Below are 15,537 nucleotides of genomic sequence, written 5' to 3'. Positions count from 1 at the left end.
AACACTCTCCCCTTCCCTCCATCCGTGTCCAGAATTTCTCATCTCCCCTAAATCCATGTGCATCTCCTCCTGTCTTCCCTCCCATCCATGTACAGCATTTCTCCTCTCCCCCTCCATGTCTAGCATTTCTCCTCTCCTCCATCCATGTTCATCTCATTTCCTCTCTCTTCCTTCCCCTCCATCCATGTCCAGCATTTCAACTCTCTCTCCTCCCTTCCATGTCCAGAATTTCTCGTCTCCCCTAAATCCATGTGCATCTCCTCCTATCTTCCCGCCTCTTCATCCATGTCCAGCATTTCTCCTCTCCCATCCATCCATGTTCACCTCACTTCCTCTTTCCTCCTCTCCATCCATGTTCAGCATTTCAACTCTCTCCCCTCCATCCATGTGCATCTCCTTCCTGTCTTCCCTCCCCTCCATCCGTATCCAATTTCCCCTAAATCAATGTGCATCTCCTCCTGTCTTCCCTTTCCTCCATTCATGTCTAGCATTTCTCCTCTCTCCCTTCTCCCCCATCCGTGTGCATCTCTTTCCTCCCCGCCAACATTTCTCCTCTTCCCTGCTCTCCACTCCATCCATGTCCAGCATTTCTCTTCTATCCCCTCTATCCATGTCCAGCATTTCTTCTGCTCTCCCCTCCATCCGTCAACCCTCCTCTATCTCCTGCCCTCCCCTCCATGTCCAGCGATTCTCCTCTGCCCTCCCCTCCCATCCATGTCCAGCGATTCTCCTCTCTCCCCTGTCCTCCCCTACCATCCCATCCATGTCCAGCGATTCTCCTTTGCCCCTATCCTTCCATCCCATCCATGTCCAGTGATTCTCCTCTGCCCTCCCCTCCATGTCCAGCGATTCTCCTTTGTCCCCTATCCTCCCCTCCCATCCATGTCCAGTGACTCGCCCCAGCCTCCACCTGCCCCCTGAGTTCCAGTTCCAACCCCAGCCCCACCTGCCCACCCTGACTTTCCATTCCTGCCGCCTGCCCTGAACTCTTATTTTACCTCAAGGCGAAGGCAGTGAAGGCAGCAGGCAGGCTCGCCTCCTCACTTCCCAAGTTCCCTCTCAGCATCCTGCCCTCACGGAAAGGAAATTACATTCAGAGCAAGGCGGGACGCTGAGAGGGAACTTAGGTAGGGAGGCGAGCCTGCAGGCTGCCTTCACTGCCGCTTCGACTTGAGGTAAAATAAAAGAGTTCAACGCAGAGCGGCACGAACGGAAAGTCGGGGAGCTGAGAGCGGGCAGGTGAGTTGGCCCTGGGAAAAAAGGTGCCGATACGCTGTACCAGCACAAAAAAAAGCACTGACTATAACAGTGATATGGGACCCAAAACTGGCCATGTAACATTATACTTGATGGAAGCAACAAGACTGACAAGTTCTGATGATACAATACTTACGATGACTCAATGCTTACGATGATTCGTTTAAACCAGTGGTTGCCAAATCTGGTACTGGAAGCCCCAGTCAGTTTCTTAGGGTATCCATGATGAATATTCATGAGAGAGATTTGCCTCCACTGCATGCAAATCTCTCTCATGAGTATTCATCGTGGATATCCAGAAAACCTGATTAGTTGGGGCGCCTCCAGGACCAGGTTTGGGAACCACTAGTTTAAACAAATAAAGAAATGCGGACGAAAGAAGAAATGGTAAAAGATTTAGAAACAGAGTAAGGCATACAGGTTCAATAGGTCCTCAATTCCCTTTTCTTCAAGAAGAAAATGGAGAATCACATAGGAGGGACAGGGATATTATAAAGATTGAACATCAAATTGTAAATCTGAAAATTCAGTGCAACAATACCTTGAAAATTCCTAGTTACCTGCCTCTATAGGACAACAGGAGCAGCAAAGCATAGATGATCAGATCTATGGCTGAAAGGCCAGGTCACCTGAACTCTTGGCCTTTATCTGCCATTATGTTTCTATGTTTTACTCAAAGATTCACAAAATATCCTTGAGCTAGCAACCAGAGTGAGGTGGTAAATGATACAATTTTTCTGAAAATAGGATTGAGCTCAGAGGCCAGCTGCAAGGATGAAACTGATGAGATGTTTTCCTGTCAATTACTTTAGCGGGACTACTTGCATATCAGATTACTGAACATCTCCTGGCAACAATGAAAACAGATGCATAAGCCATATTACCCTCGGGATTCAAGCTTCTCATGTTCCTGGTCTTTAATGCATTGAACGGCCTGACTTGGATTTGATGCTCTAAAATGGAGTCAGGATAGTGGTCGAAGAAGATCTCATTGACAGCCATGTCGAACGTTGGGATAACTTCCTGCACAAAACAAGCAAAGTCAAGCCTGGGTACACGGCTGAAGCTGTGTCTCATTTCTTGCCTGAATATTAAGAACTGGAGTAGCAAACTACCAGAATCAGACAATCCTCTAGCCCTGCTACTGCTACAGAAGCCACAAGTATCTCTACTGCTGCAAACTGTCATTGCATAACTGCCGATTACTTGAAATGTACAAGTACACTTCATTTCCCCTGGGATGCCAAACCAGAAGCCCCACCTGTTGTGACAACATTGAAGTGGCCATTTTAGAGACATTGCCCTAGAAGTGGAGCACAATGGAGATTTTTGTTTTTGAAGTCATGTTTTTATATAGAACAATTGCTGCTTTTTTTTTTTTTTTTTTTTTAATAATGTTAAGGTTGGGACACTATGCTGAAAATTGTGATTTGATGGTAAATTACAAAGGATACCTATTCAGCCTATTTTGGGAAGTGACTGGATAAAAAAAAAAAAAAAAAGAGAAATTCAGACATGACTTGTTACAAATTTGTTTAATTCCGCATGGGCCAGGGGCGTAGCCAGAACTATATATATATATATATATATATATATATATATATATATATATTTTTTTTTTTTTTTTTTGGGGGGGGGGGGGGGGGAGGGTCTCCCTTGAATCATACCTTTGCTGGTGGGGATGCTCAAACTCCACCAATGGAATAAATTCTTTACCAAAGTCTTACCCATACTGCTGAAGAAGTGAGAAAGCCGGCAGAGTGCTCCAGCTTCCAACACTGGTAGTTCTGCACATGCTCAGCTCAATGCCTAAACTGAGCATACACTGAACTGCCAGCACCACCAGCTGTAGCACCCTGATGGCTTCCTCGCTGCTTCAGCGGTATGGGCGTGGCTCTGGCAAATAATCTACATGGCTGGCAGGGCTTGGGCATCCCTGTCAGCCATGAATCCGGTGCCTCAATTTTATGTTTAAACAATTTTATTAACATTTCTGCATATCAAATCCAAACAGAACATTTTGCTTGATGTATTACATCAACAAATTATGCTGTATAAAACTCACACTTTACAGAACAACATCCAAAGCTTTAACATTTTCTCCCTTACCCTAGACCCCCTAGGAGTTAGGAGTTAAAAGTCCCTCACCACTTATTGATGACTCAACAAATTACCCTCCAACCGGTTTAGTATACCTTGAATTGCCAGCAACCCATGTCAGCAAGAATAGGGTACTAGTCACTTCCCTCTCTGTCTTATCCATTCCCATAGCCCTCCACTCTTACTATCAGGACTCCAATGAGTTATGAGTAATATAGCTTACAGCTTCTCTACTATTCCAATATATAACCTACTATCTCTAAACATATTACCAAATCTCTATATCATAGCCACCACCCCCAATTCTCAATTCACCCCTTGACCGGGACCACAATTATAAAGGGAGCCTGAGCCCAAATGGCTACGCCACTGACATGGGCCAATCCTCGACTACTGTAGGCTTAAAGGTGGGACTTATTAATGAATGTTCTGTTAGAACTAGACTGGCAAGGATTGCCACGGTTCAATAAACAAACGTATAGTATGCATAACAAAATTGGTTGCATGATGTTAGTTTTGTTGATAAAATAAATCCTATGGAGTATTCTATAGCTTGTCAGTGCTGGCAAGTGGGAACAGGGTATAGCCTTCTGATGGCAGCATGCTCTTCTATTACTTATTAACAGATACCCTTCAACCAGATAGAAAGGGATGGATTCTCTTCTGTTAGAGGTAGAAAAGAAGATACATACTTTAACCATTATATCCCTAAAGTAGACGCTTAAATGGGAGGCCTGCTACAGTTTACTTTAACTAGCAGAGATACCCAGCGTTGTATAGGAAATTAGATATTGCATCCAATCATATTTCAAGGCTAAGTGTCTGCTGAGTACCCTCGGGAATCCCCAGGTACATGTTTTGTGCTTGTTCACAATGCGCTGCTCAGTAATTCTGCAAAACTACCGAATGCTACAATCTCGCTACTAAGATAGGAAGGGGGACTGATGTTTTTTTCGATCTGAAGTAGTCATTGACCTCTTTCTGGATGAGAGGATGGTCCCTGCAAAGTTTTGGAGCCTTTGCTTGTACCATGTCCAAATACATGAAGAAAATACTGAAAAACATTCCTCCTTATGTATCTAGATCTGCTTGCCTAGCATTGGAAAATGTCAATATATATAAGGAGATTGGCTAACTCATCAGGGCGACAATAGTGTGTTACTGATGAACTCTCAGGGGTTTCAGCAGATGATGCATGGTTCTATACATGTCCAGGGACACATGCTGAATTGTTTTGTTTTTTTAAATTTTTTTGTGAGGAGTTAAAACCAGGTGATGAGTCTTTCTACCATACGAGAGATATCTTTGTTGGATCGATTGCTTTATTTTTGATAATGCGGAAAGAAAGTGTTCATGATATATCAACTTGCTTTTACCTCTGTCAGGAAATATGCTCAGGGTTGGCCCAAACACAAGGCTGATTAGGCATCTGCCTAAAGCAGCAGTATTTGAGAGGTGACAGTGCAGCATTTCCTTTCCTCATCCCTATCCTCCACCTCCTTCCATTTCCTGCCCCCACTGCTCTACCTCTTCCTGGACCAACACTGCACGCAGACTTGGCATGGGACCCTTAAATGCAGGCCTGTGCCAAAGCCTGAGGACCTGTGCCCTTACAGTATACGTCTGCTTTCAAAACCATGCAGGCAACTGCCCTTCTAGACTTAAGATATGAATAAAAGTTGCTCTTAAAAACTAAAAACTGCAAGACCTGTCCTACCTGAGGATAGCAGATCAGCTGTCTGTACAGATCTTGGTCAAATGATCTCAAGTGGTCACAGTTTACATTGAGAAATGGCTCGCCAACCATATTTATCTGTAAACAATTGAAGAAACCAGTTAATGGCCCTGGGTTACAAAAGCTCTAGAGAGATGTTGTTGGCTCAATTAAACACCAGTATTTACCTCTTCAAGCCGCTGCATGTAGAGGGGCTCATTAAGGTCCAAGCCAGTGTTCTCCTCCTCTTTGGCTGTGGGATCGACAAAGCGCTGGAGGAAACGCTGAAAGAACAGGTAGGGAGACAATTTCTAGCACTGCAACCCAGTTTAAAGAGAAGACACAACTCTCCTATGAAACTGCCTTTCACTGGCTATTAGAACATTCTTCGAGGGGTGAACAACTTACACAGGACATATCTTCAGTTATTTATTTTGATTTCTGCCAGATCACCAACAGGATGCACACAGTGGGCACAAAACCACATTGTCAAAAATAAGCACAAAATATACCATTAAGACAGCAATCCAAAATAAATCACATTTATTTAAGACATCACTATATTCCAGTTACATGGTATATTTTGCTAAGAGGCTGACCAAAACTGCTTTTTATGTTTGGGCCAAACTGAAACTGCCACTGATAACATCTGAAAGCTTTTGGTTGAAATGCATCACCTGGTTTGGGTCAAAGCCAAAATTGAAATCTCAAGTTTGGTTGTGCGAATTTAAATAACAAAAGACCATATTTTACCTCTACACACATGGACCAGAGCTAATGAAAACAAACTAAAAACCATGGTGCTTTTACAATGGCTGAATTGCACCACACTTGGAGTGACAGGTGATGCCGTAACTCCACAGAGAGGATAATTCCTAAGGCACTTAAATTCCTGCTAAAATTTTGTATCAAAAGCATTTATTTGGAACACTCTATTTCCCATAGAAACTATTGTACAAGTTCATAACTGCATCTCTTGCAACTGCAGTAACCCCGCCCTCCTGGATTACCTTACACTCCCTGGTGGTCTAGTCAGGGCGAGAGCAATGCCTCAGTAGTGGCAGCCATTTTGGCAGCAGACCTGGAGTGGACAGGAGTAACTGCCTCAACTACATCTTTAGACCACCAAGGATTGTAAGACGGGGGCCTATGGGGGGGGGGGGGAAGAGAGGGACAAATAGGACAAAACACAAACGTACCACTTCCAGTGCAAATACATGATTTTCAGCCAAAACTGAAACCATGACTGAAAATTAAAATAACCTTTTGGCCGAAACTAGGCATCATACTTATGGGTTTAACGGGCAAGTCTATAGGTACCTGAATTTGCACACCCCTTGTGCGTTTTCTCGCTCTCTTTTTAAAGTTGTAAACCGCTTTGATTTGTGTTGCAAATAAAAAGTGGTATATCAAAAGGAAACAAATGATAAAAAAACAGAATACTAGCACTTAGCGTGTTAAATGTATGCCAGTGGGGTGCCTAAGTGTTATTCTACAACGGAACACTAACATATAGCAAGGGGGTGTACACGTGAGCGAGGCTCCTTACTTATGCATGGAACTTACTACTTATTTCTTTAGAGCTACTAGACGTACGCAGTGCCGTACACTAAACACGTAAGAGACAGTTCCTGCTTGACAGAGCTTACAATCTAATCAAAGACAGGCAAACAGGACAAATAAGGGATAACAAAATTACTTATGGTGAGAATGATTAAAATAGACTGAAGAAGTGAATAGGGGTTAGGAGTTAAAAGCAGCCTCAAAAAGGTGAGCTTTTAGCCTAGATTTGAATACAGCCACAGCTGGAGCTTACAGAATACTTTGCATCCTTACTGCATTTCTATGGCTGGATTAATTGCGGGTGCTTAAACGTTAAGGCACACTAATACTGGATTACACTCTCCCACTACACACCCACGCAGTGCCTAAATGGAGGGGCTCATACACAGATGTTTTACTGTTAGCCAACCCACCTGAAATTTTTCTTTGCATGATGCTACATTGACATCTGTCCCCCAAATCACCAGCTTCTGTCCTAGAGATTGCTCGCTTGTCACCAGATCATCGCTCATTTGCTGCATAAAAGAGAAACACCATCATCCAGGAAAACTGGCTCTAGTATAAGCTCATTAATGCATGACTTCCCCATGTTTTCAGGATATCCACACTGAATATGGATGAGATCGATGTGCACATAATAGACATTCATGCATATTTGTTATGAAAATAGAGAAACCCCGATTGGCTGTGGGATCATACCTGGTCAGAGTGTAAGTCCACCTGCCGAGCTTTACGGGCAGACCCAAGATCTGGCCGCTGTCGTGCTGGAGTTCCCCGAACGCCACTCCTTGGGGTACCCTCCACCCGGGAACTAGGTGTGCCATACGTCAAAGGTGAACTCAATTCAAGCTCGCTGGGTGCAACTGCAAGGAAGAACAATTACTGTATTAATCAATTTTACAACATCCAAAACAATAACCAAAACGACATATCACTGAGAAATGTGCCTACAGGTCTCTTCCATACATACTGAAGTACACAACACTATGAAAATCAGATGGCTCCTAACCAGAAGTGTAGCAAGTTTGAAGGTGTGAGGGGAGTGGAAAGCGGACTGCCGACAGCACGTGTTTTAAATGCAACGGATCGCGTAAAAAATAGGCAGTGGCTGAAGTCCGTTTGGGGGAGCGGCTGCTCCCGTTGCCCCCCCCCCCCCCCCCCCCCAGCTATGCCTCTGCTCCCCTAACACACATTCAACTGTGATGAAGTACACAGAACAGAACACAAGTGTACTGCTTTCTTTTTCAAGGGACAAGAAAAAATAACCACCGATGTGGTTTTTAGTTTATAACTAACACCTGGTGAAATACGTCAACAAATGTTCCTCTTCTCCACCCTGCTTGTCACCCAAGCCCAGTGTTTTTCCTCTACCACATGGCACACACTCTCACTAACCCTACCTGACTATACCTTTTAAATGTTTCCTCGTCTCTAGTGGTCAATGCCAGCGAGCAGCGATTCATACAGCCTGCTTGCGCCAACCCTGAAGCCTTCTCTCTGATGTAACTTCCTGCTTCTACATAAGTAGGAAGTTACATCAGAGAGAAGGCTCAGGGGTTGGCATGAATAGGTAGTATGAATTGCTGCTTGCTGCCTCCGAGCGCTGGAGACAAGGAAGCTTTTAAAAGGTACATGGGGGTGGGGGGGGGGTCAAGAGAGACAAGGGAAGATGCCTGTTTGCTGGCTGAAGAGGGAACAGGAGGGAGAGATACTGGACTATTTGTGAGAATGGAAGGGGAGGGGAAAAAGAAGGTAAACGCTGGACTATGGGGGGGGGGGGGAAGGTAAAATACTGGACCATGTGTGGATGGGGGGTGGGGTAGAAGGTAATGGGGTAGAAGGTAAAATGCCGGACCATTTGTGGCGGTGTGCCCTGACAATTTTAGCGCCATGTAAGTGTGCCGTGAGACGAAAAAGTCTGAAAATCTCTGTCCTATATGCACAAGTTTTATCCATTTACTAGGGCCTTAGAGTATATATTCACTTAGATATTCTTTATGACTTTGGGGTATATCAAAAATAAAATGACCATGACCATATATTGGGATTTATTTATTCCCTTTAAACATCATCAATTAAAACATTTTAAAAAATGTTATGCATTCAGGGCCACCAGTGACCACATAAATCCTTACAAGTGTCAGGACCCAGAGATTTCATGGGAATGAATTCAAACATCTGAAAAGTTTGGGGAAAAAAAAGCGCCATCATTATGAGTGAGTGTTAGTTTATTCCAAAGACATACTCACCAGAATGCCGGGATGGCATGGGGCTGGAAAACATGGAATCCTGCAGATTAGGGCTGCGCATGTCTGCTGCAGGTGACGTCGGCATTGGCTGCAGTTCTCCTGTGGACGTGCGCTCGTCTGTCCGACGTCTCTGTGATGGTGGGGACTGCACATCTTCACTGCGTGCTGCAGTGGCACAACAGACAAGCAGACTTTCAGTCAACTGTTGTATCACAGCAGGTTTGTTACTACAGTATCAGCAGACTTATGCCATGTCTAAGTATTACAATGAAACTGCATGAAATAATAGCAAGATGTAATCAAACTAATCAGATCAGTCTTTGTAACACAGAAGTTGAACAAATCATCTCAATTGGAAACTGAACCCCAAATGAGACAAAGGAGAGGGATAGACATGCTTAAGGCATCTCAACTGACCTGGTTATTAGCAGTGGTGTAGCTATGGGTGGGCACAGGCCCCATCCATTCTTGGTTCAGGTCCACCCTGTCTAAACCACCACAAAGTTCATCTGCAGACACCTCGCTCCCCCCCCCCAATCTACCTCAGCATTTTCAAGGGCGGTGGCAGCAGCAACGCACTTCTGTTGCCTACATCGCCCTGAACGCTTCCCTCTGCCACGTCCCACCCTCACTGACATCACTTCCTGTTTCCTCTCTGGTAGGACAAAGCTGGCAGCACCAGCACAGGTAGTGGATGTGTGCAACTGTGAAGATGCTGAGGTAGACAGGGTGAGGGTCCCGGGGGGAGGTGGCAAATGTCAGACCTTGGGGCAGAGGAGAGAGAGATGCAGGACAAAAGAGAGGAGGGGTTTGGAAGGCCCACCCAAAATGACTGGTCTGGGTACGCCACTGATGGCAGCATTGGAGAGGAAGAAAAACAAATGAAAAAACCTCAGCAGCAGAAGTGAGGAGAGGCTAGCATGTGGTTATTAATTCAACCCTCCCCCCGCCCAAAGTGAGAAGAAAGCAAACCACTTTGCTCTGTTCAAGCAAGAAGCCAATGACTGCACTGAAAAGTTTGTTTCTTGTCACCAGAGAACCACAATTAAGACTGAAAAAGACCAGGGTATCTATCAGATGGCAAAAGGCAATTTCACAAGTGGACTGAAGATGAGTGGAAAACACCACCACCAAATGGAGATTATCACTGCTCATTTGCACAAGTCATTGCTTACGAGTTGGTGGATTGCTTCCTCTCCCTCGTTTGCTCCCTTTTCGGCCTGGGGTAGATGCTGGAGATGACATTTTGATGGCAAGAAAACCGCCTGAAACATCAACAGAACATTTCATAGTTTTTATATTTCATTTTTCCCCAAGAGACAAAAGTAGCTCCCAACAGTAAAAGCAGAAAGGTAATCAACATAAGCCTATATTAACAAAATATTACAACTAAATTATAAATTGGACCAAGCCGACTACAACTCTGGCCTAAAATTTTAACTTTGAACCACTAAATACTCCAAGATATATACCATTGCTAATGTTCAGATAGCAACCACTGATCTCAGGTGTACCAGAAAAGCCAACCTTTCACAAGAAAAATTAATTCTTTTGGAATGTGGGAGCACACCTAAAAAAGAATTTATTTCCAATCTCCATTAGTTTTCACTTTGGAACCCATGTACAGTGGGGGAAATAAGTATTTGATCCCTTGCTGATTTTGTAAGTTTGCCCACTGACAAAGACATGAGCAGCCCATAATTGAAGGGTAGGTTATTGGTAACAGTGAGAGATAGCACATCACAAATTAAATCCGGAAAATCACATTGTGGAAAGTATATGAATTTATTTGCATTCTGCAGAGGGAAATAAGTATTTAATCCCTCTGGCAAACAAGACCTAATACTTGGTGGCAAAACCCTTGTTGGCAAGCACAGCGGTCAGACGTCTTCTGTAGTTGATGATGAGGTTTGCACACATGTCAGGAGGAATTTTGGTCCACTCCTCTTTGCAGATCATCTCTAAATCATTAAGAGTTCTGGGCTGTCGCTTGGCAACTCGCAGCTTCAGCTCCCTCCATAAGTTTTCAATGGGATTAAGGTCTGGTGACTGGCTAGGCCACTCCATGACCCTAATGTGCTTCTTCCTGAGCCACTCCTTTGTTGCCTTGGCTGTATGTTTTGGGTCATTGTCGTGCTGGAAGACCCAGCCACGACCCATTTTTAAGGCCCTGGCGGAGGGAAGGAGGTTGTCACTCAGAATTGTACGGTACATGGCCCCATCCATTCTCCCATTGATGCGGTGAAGTAGTCCTGTGCCCTTAGCAGAGAAACACCCCCAAAACATAACATTTCCACCTCCATGCTTGACAGTGGGGACGGTGTTCTTTGGGTCATAGGCAGCATTTCTCTTCCTCCAAACACGGCGAGTTGAGTTCATGCCAAAGAGCTCAATTTTTGTCTCATCTGACCACAGCACCTTCTCCCAATCACTCTCGGCATCATCCAGGTGTTCACTGGCAAACTTCAGACGGGCCGTCACATGTGCCTTCCGGAGCAGGGGGACCTTGCGGGCACTGCAGGATTGCAATCCGTTATGTCGTAATGTGTTACCAATGGTTTTCGTGGTGACAGTGGTCCCAGCTGCCTTGAGATCATTGACAAGTTCCCCCCTTGTAGTTGTAGGCTGATTTCTAACCTTCCTCATGATCAAGGATACCCCACGAGGTGAGATTTTGCGTGGAGCCCCAGATCTTTGTCGATTGACAGTCATTTTGTACTTCTTCCATTTTCTTACTATGGCACCAACAGTTGTCTCCTTCTCGCCCAGCGTCTTACTGATGGTTTTGTAGCCCATTCCAGCCTTGTGCAGGTGTATGATCTTGTCCCTGACATCCTTAGACAGCTCCTTGCTCTTGGCCATTTTGTAGAGGTTAGAGTCTGACTGATTCACTGAGTCTGTGGACAGGTGTCTTTCATACAGGTGACCATTGCCGACAGCTGTCTGTCATGCAGGTAACGAGTTGATTTGGAGCATCTACCTGGTCTGTAGGGGCCAGATCTCTTACTGGTTGGTGGGGGATCAAATACTTATTTCCCTCTGCAGAATGCAAATAAATTCATATACTTTCCACAATGTGATTTTCCGGATTTAATTTGTGATGTGCTATCTCTCACTGTTACCAATAACCTACCCTTCAATTATGGGCTGCTCATGTCTTTGTCAGTGGGCAAACTTACAAAATCAGCAAGGGATCAAATACTTATTTCCCCCACTGTACACTAGTCTAAGTTTCCCTGGTTTATTCAAGGCCTACTACTACTTATTTCTATAGAGCTACTAGATGTACCCAGCGCTGTACTCTTGAACATGTAAGAGACAGTCCCCGCTCACCAGAGCTTACAATCTAATTAAGACAAACAGGACAAATAAGGGATAAGGAAATTACTTGAGGTGGGAATAATAAAACAGACATGGGTACTGAACAAGTGAATAGGGGTTAGGAGTTAAAAGCAGCATCAAAAAGGTGGGCTTTTAGCAGAGACTTGAAGATAGCCAGAGCTGGAGCTTGATGTACTGATTCAGGAAGTCTATTCCAGGCGTATAGTGCAGCAAGGTAAAAGGAACAGAGTCTGGAGTTGGCTGTGGAGAAGAGAAATTTAGCTGATCAACTGAGTTTCCTTGGAGGACTGTAGGGACAGATAAGAAAAGGCAATGAGGAGCTGCAGATTGAATGCACTTGTAAGTCAATAAGAGGCGTTTGAATTGTATGCGGAAACAGCTAGAGAGCCAATGAAGTGACTTAAGTGGTGATTGGTATTTGTTAGTTTTTTCAAATTTACTTTGCTGTCTTTATATTTTGCACAGTACTAGGGGACATATATCACTATCACAGTTTCTGTAGTGTTGCATTGTATGCAGAGTGCTTCTTGGAGGTTCAATTTAATTTGTCTAAATATTTCTATTTTTAGTTTGTGGTTACTTATTGTATAGTGGATTAGAGTGTATCTGTGTCTGTGAAAAAGAAATGGTTTTCTGTTGGCATTGACTGTGCAGGATCGATGATCTGTACTATTCTGGCAGGTTTAGTTTTACAGTAGGTGTATTGATGTTCTAGTGCTCAATGCAATGTTTAAGATACTGCCTTTTCCCAGGTACACCTTTGTGTGACTCGTATAAGTTACTGCTTATGTTATGGTAGAATTGCTCTGTAGGTCCCGAGTGACATTTGTCGCTCAGTATGCCTAGTACTGCACTGATTATGTTCTGGACTTGCAAGACTTCAGCGGAAGTCTCGCAAGGCCGCCAATGGAAGTCTTGGCAGCCATATTAGAGAAGATGCGGCAGCAAGAGGGTCAGCGGCAACGGGCAGGAAAGACTGGGGATCTTTCTTGCCCCAAAGAATCCACTAGACCACCATGCTGGCTTCAAGTATGTGCCAGGAATGCACCCTGCGGCTCGGGGGAGGAGAAGCAAAGCAGTCAGATCGCCGTGCATAAAGACGGCACTAGCAGGGAGCGGGATTGCAAAGCTGCCATGGAGCGATACAAAATCATTATATTCTCATTTTTGTTTTCCATTCCTTTCCCAATGATTCTTAACATTCTATTTGCTTTCTTAGTCGACGCTGCACACTGAGCAGAGGGTTTCAAAGTATCAACAATGACACCTAGATTCCTTTCCTGGTCGGTGACTCCTAAAGCTCAACCTTGCTAAGGCCCCACCTGGAGTATTGTGTTCAGTTTTTGATGCCGTATCTTGCGAAGGATGTTAAAAAAATGGAAGCGGTGCAAAGAAAAGCTACGAGAATGGTATGGGATTTGCGTTCCAAGACGTATGAGGAGAGACTTGTTGACCTGAACATGTATACCCTAGAGGAAAGGAGAAACAGGGGTGATATGATACAGACGTTCAAATATTTGAAAGGTATTAATCCGCAAACGAACCTTTTCCGGAGAGGGGAAGGCAGCAGAACTAGAGGACATGAAATGAGATTGAAGGGGGGCAGACTCAAGAAAAATGTCAGGAAGTATTTCTTCACGGAGAGAGTGGTGGATGCTTGGAATGCCTTCCCGCAGGAGGTGGTGGAAATGAAAACGGTAATGGAATTCAAACATGCGTGTGATAAACATAAAGGAATCCTGTTCAGAAGGAATGGATCCTCAGGAGCTTAGCCGAGATTGGGTAGCAGAGCCGGTGGTGGGAGGCAGGGACAGTGCTAGGCAGACTTATACGATCTGTGCCAGGGCTGGTGGTTGGGAGGCGGGGATAATGCTGGGCAGACTTATACGGTCTGTGCCAGAGCCGGTGGTGGGAGGTGGGGCTGGTGGTTGGGAGGTGGGGATAGTGCTGTGCAGACTTACATGGTCTGTGCCCTGAAAAGGACAGGTACAAATCAAGGTAGGGTATACACAAAAAGTAGTACATATGAGTTTATCTTGTTGGGCAGACTGGATGGACCGTGCAGGTCTTTTTCTGCCGTCATCTACTACGTTACTATCATGTAGCTATAGTTTGACTTTCTCTTTCCCACATGCATCACTTTGCAGTTGCTCACAATAAACATCATCTGCTAGCTTTGAATACTATTTCTGGCATTGGTATCTCTCCCACATCTTCCTTGGTGAAGACTGAAGCAAAGAATTCATGTAATCTCTCTGCTATAGCCTTGTCTTCCCTGATTGCCCCTTTTATCGCTCAGTCATTTAGTGGTCCAACTGATTCTTTTACCGGCTTCTTACTTTGCCAACAAAATTAAAAGTCTCCACCAGGATTTACATGCAATCCCACCCAGTGCCCAACCAGTCAACCAGGGGTGCACAAACTCACCCCCTCCTAACAGAGACAGATGGAACACTTTTAACCTAATGACAAAGGAGAGCCTTGACAAAATCCTAACAGACCTTCGACCAACTACCTTCTCCCTCGATCCCTGCCCATCAAAGATAGTGCAGCAGGCAAGTATGGGACTTATAGAAGGCGCCACAAAAATTGTGAACACCTCTCTTTCTAATGGGCAACTACCAACAGCATTAAAAAGGGCAGAGGTTCGCCCTCTGCTGAAGAAAAACAGCCTTGCCCAGGACAAACTTGAAAGTTACAGGCCAGTATCCAACATCCCGTTTCTAGGGAAACTCATAGAACAAACAGTCTGCGTTCAACTTAATGAATGGCTAGATCCATGCCAATCTAGATTCAGACCTGGTTATGGAACAGAAACGGTCCTCGTATCCCTGCTAGATGATCTTCACAGAAACTGAGACAAGGGATTTGCCTCGATGTTAGTACTGCTAGATTTCTCAGCAGCTTTTGACACTGTGGATCATATCATCTTGCTAGCACGACTGATAGAAACAGGTATCAATGGAACAGTACTTGCCTGGTTCAGATCCTATCAGACAGGCAACAATCCATAATGATTGGCAGCAACTCATCACCAGAACACCACCATGGACACTGACCTGCGGGGTACCACAAGGGTCAATACTGTCAGCTATTCTGTTCAATATCTACCTCAAGCCACTAGCTGAGCTGATTCGGTCAATGGACACTCAGTTCTACATCTATGCAGATGATGTGCCGCTACTCATAACCATTGAACCTGACTTACCTACAGCCTTGAATAAACTGATCACTTGTCTAACATTTTTTTTTATTACAGTTGTACCCCGCGCTTTCCCACTCATGGCAGGCTCAATGCGGCTTACATATTAT

General features: G+C 44.6%; 1 protein-coding gene across 1 annotated transcript in view; it reads right to left on the bottom strand.

Moving 5' to 3' along the window:
• Nucleotides 1-15,537, bottom strand: part of MCM4 (minichromosome maintenance complex component 4) — a 49,818-nt gene that overhangs the window by 26,422 nt on the left and 7,859 nt on the right. The window contains exons 2-8 of the mRNA XM_030214171.1: nucleotides 10,059-10,148; nucleotides 8,884-9,048; nucleotides 7,334-7,497; nucleotides 7,048-7,149; nucleotides 5,260-5,355; nucleotides 5,075-5,170; nucleotides 2,142-2,280 (exon numbers count right to left, since the gene is read on the bottom strand). Coding sequence (XP_030070031.1) covers nucleotides 2,142-2,280; nucleotides 5,075-5,170; nucleotides 5,260-5,355; nucleotides 7,048-7,149; nucleotides 7,334-7,497; nucleotides 8,884-9,048; nucleotides 10,059-10,128 — 832 coding nt within the window. The 5' untranslated portion in view covers nucleotides 10,129-10,148. The remainder of the gene's footprint in view (nucleotides 1-2,141; nucleotides 2,281-5,074; nucleotides 5,171-5,259; nucleotides 5,356-7,047; nucleotides 7,150-7,333; nucleotides 7,498-8,883; nucleotides 9,049-10,058; nucleotides 10,149-15,537) is intronic.

This window comes from Microcaecilia unicolor, chromosome 1 (genome assembly GCF_901765095.1).
Source record: "Microcaecilia unicolor chromosome 1, aMicUni1.1, whole genome shotgun sequence".
NCBI classification, from domain to species: domain Eukaryota; kingdom Metazoa; phylum Chordata; class Amphibia; order Gymnophiona; family Siphonopidae; genus Microcaecilia; species Microcaecilia unicolor.
This window is presented reverse-complemented; position numbering and strand designations above follow the sequence as displayed.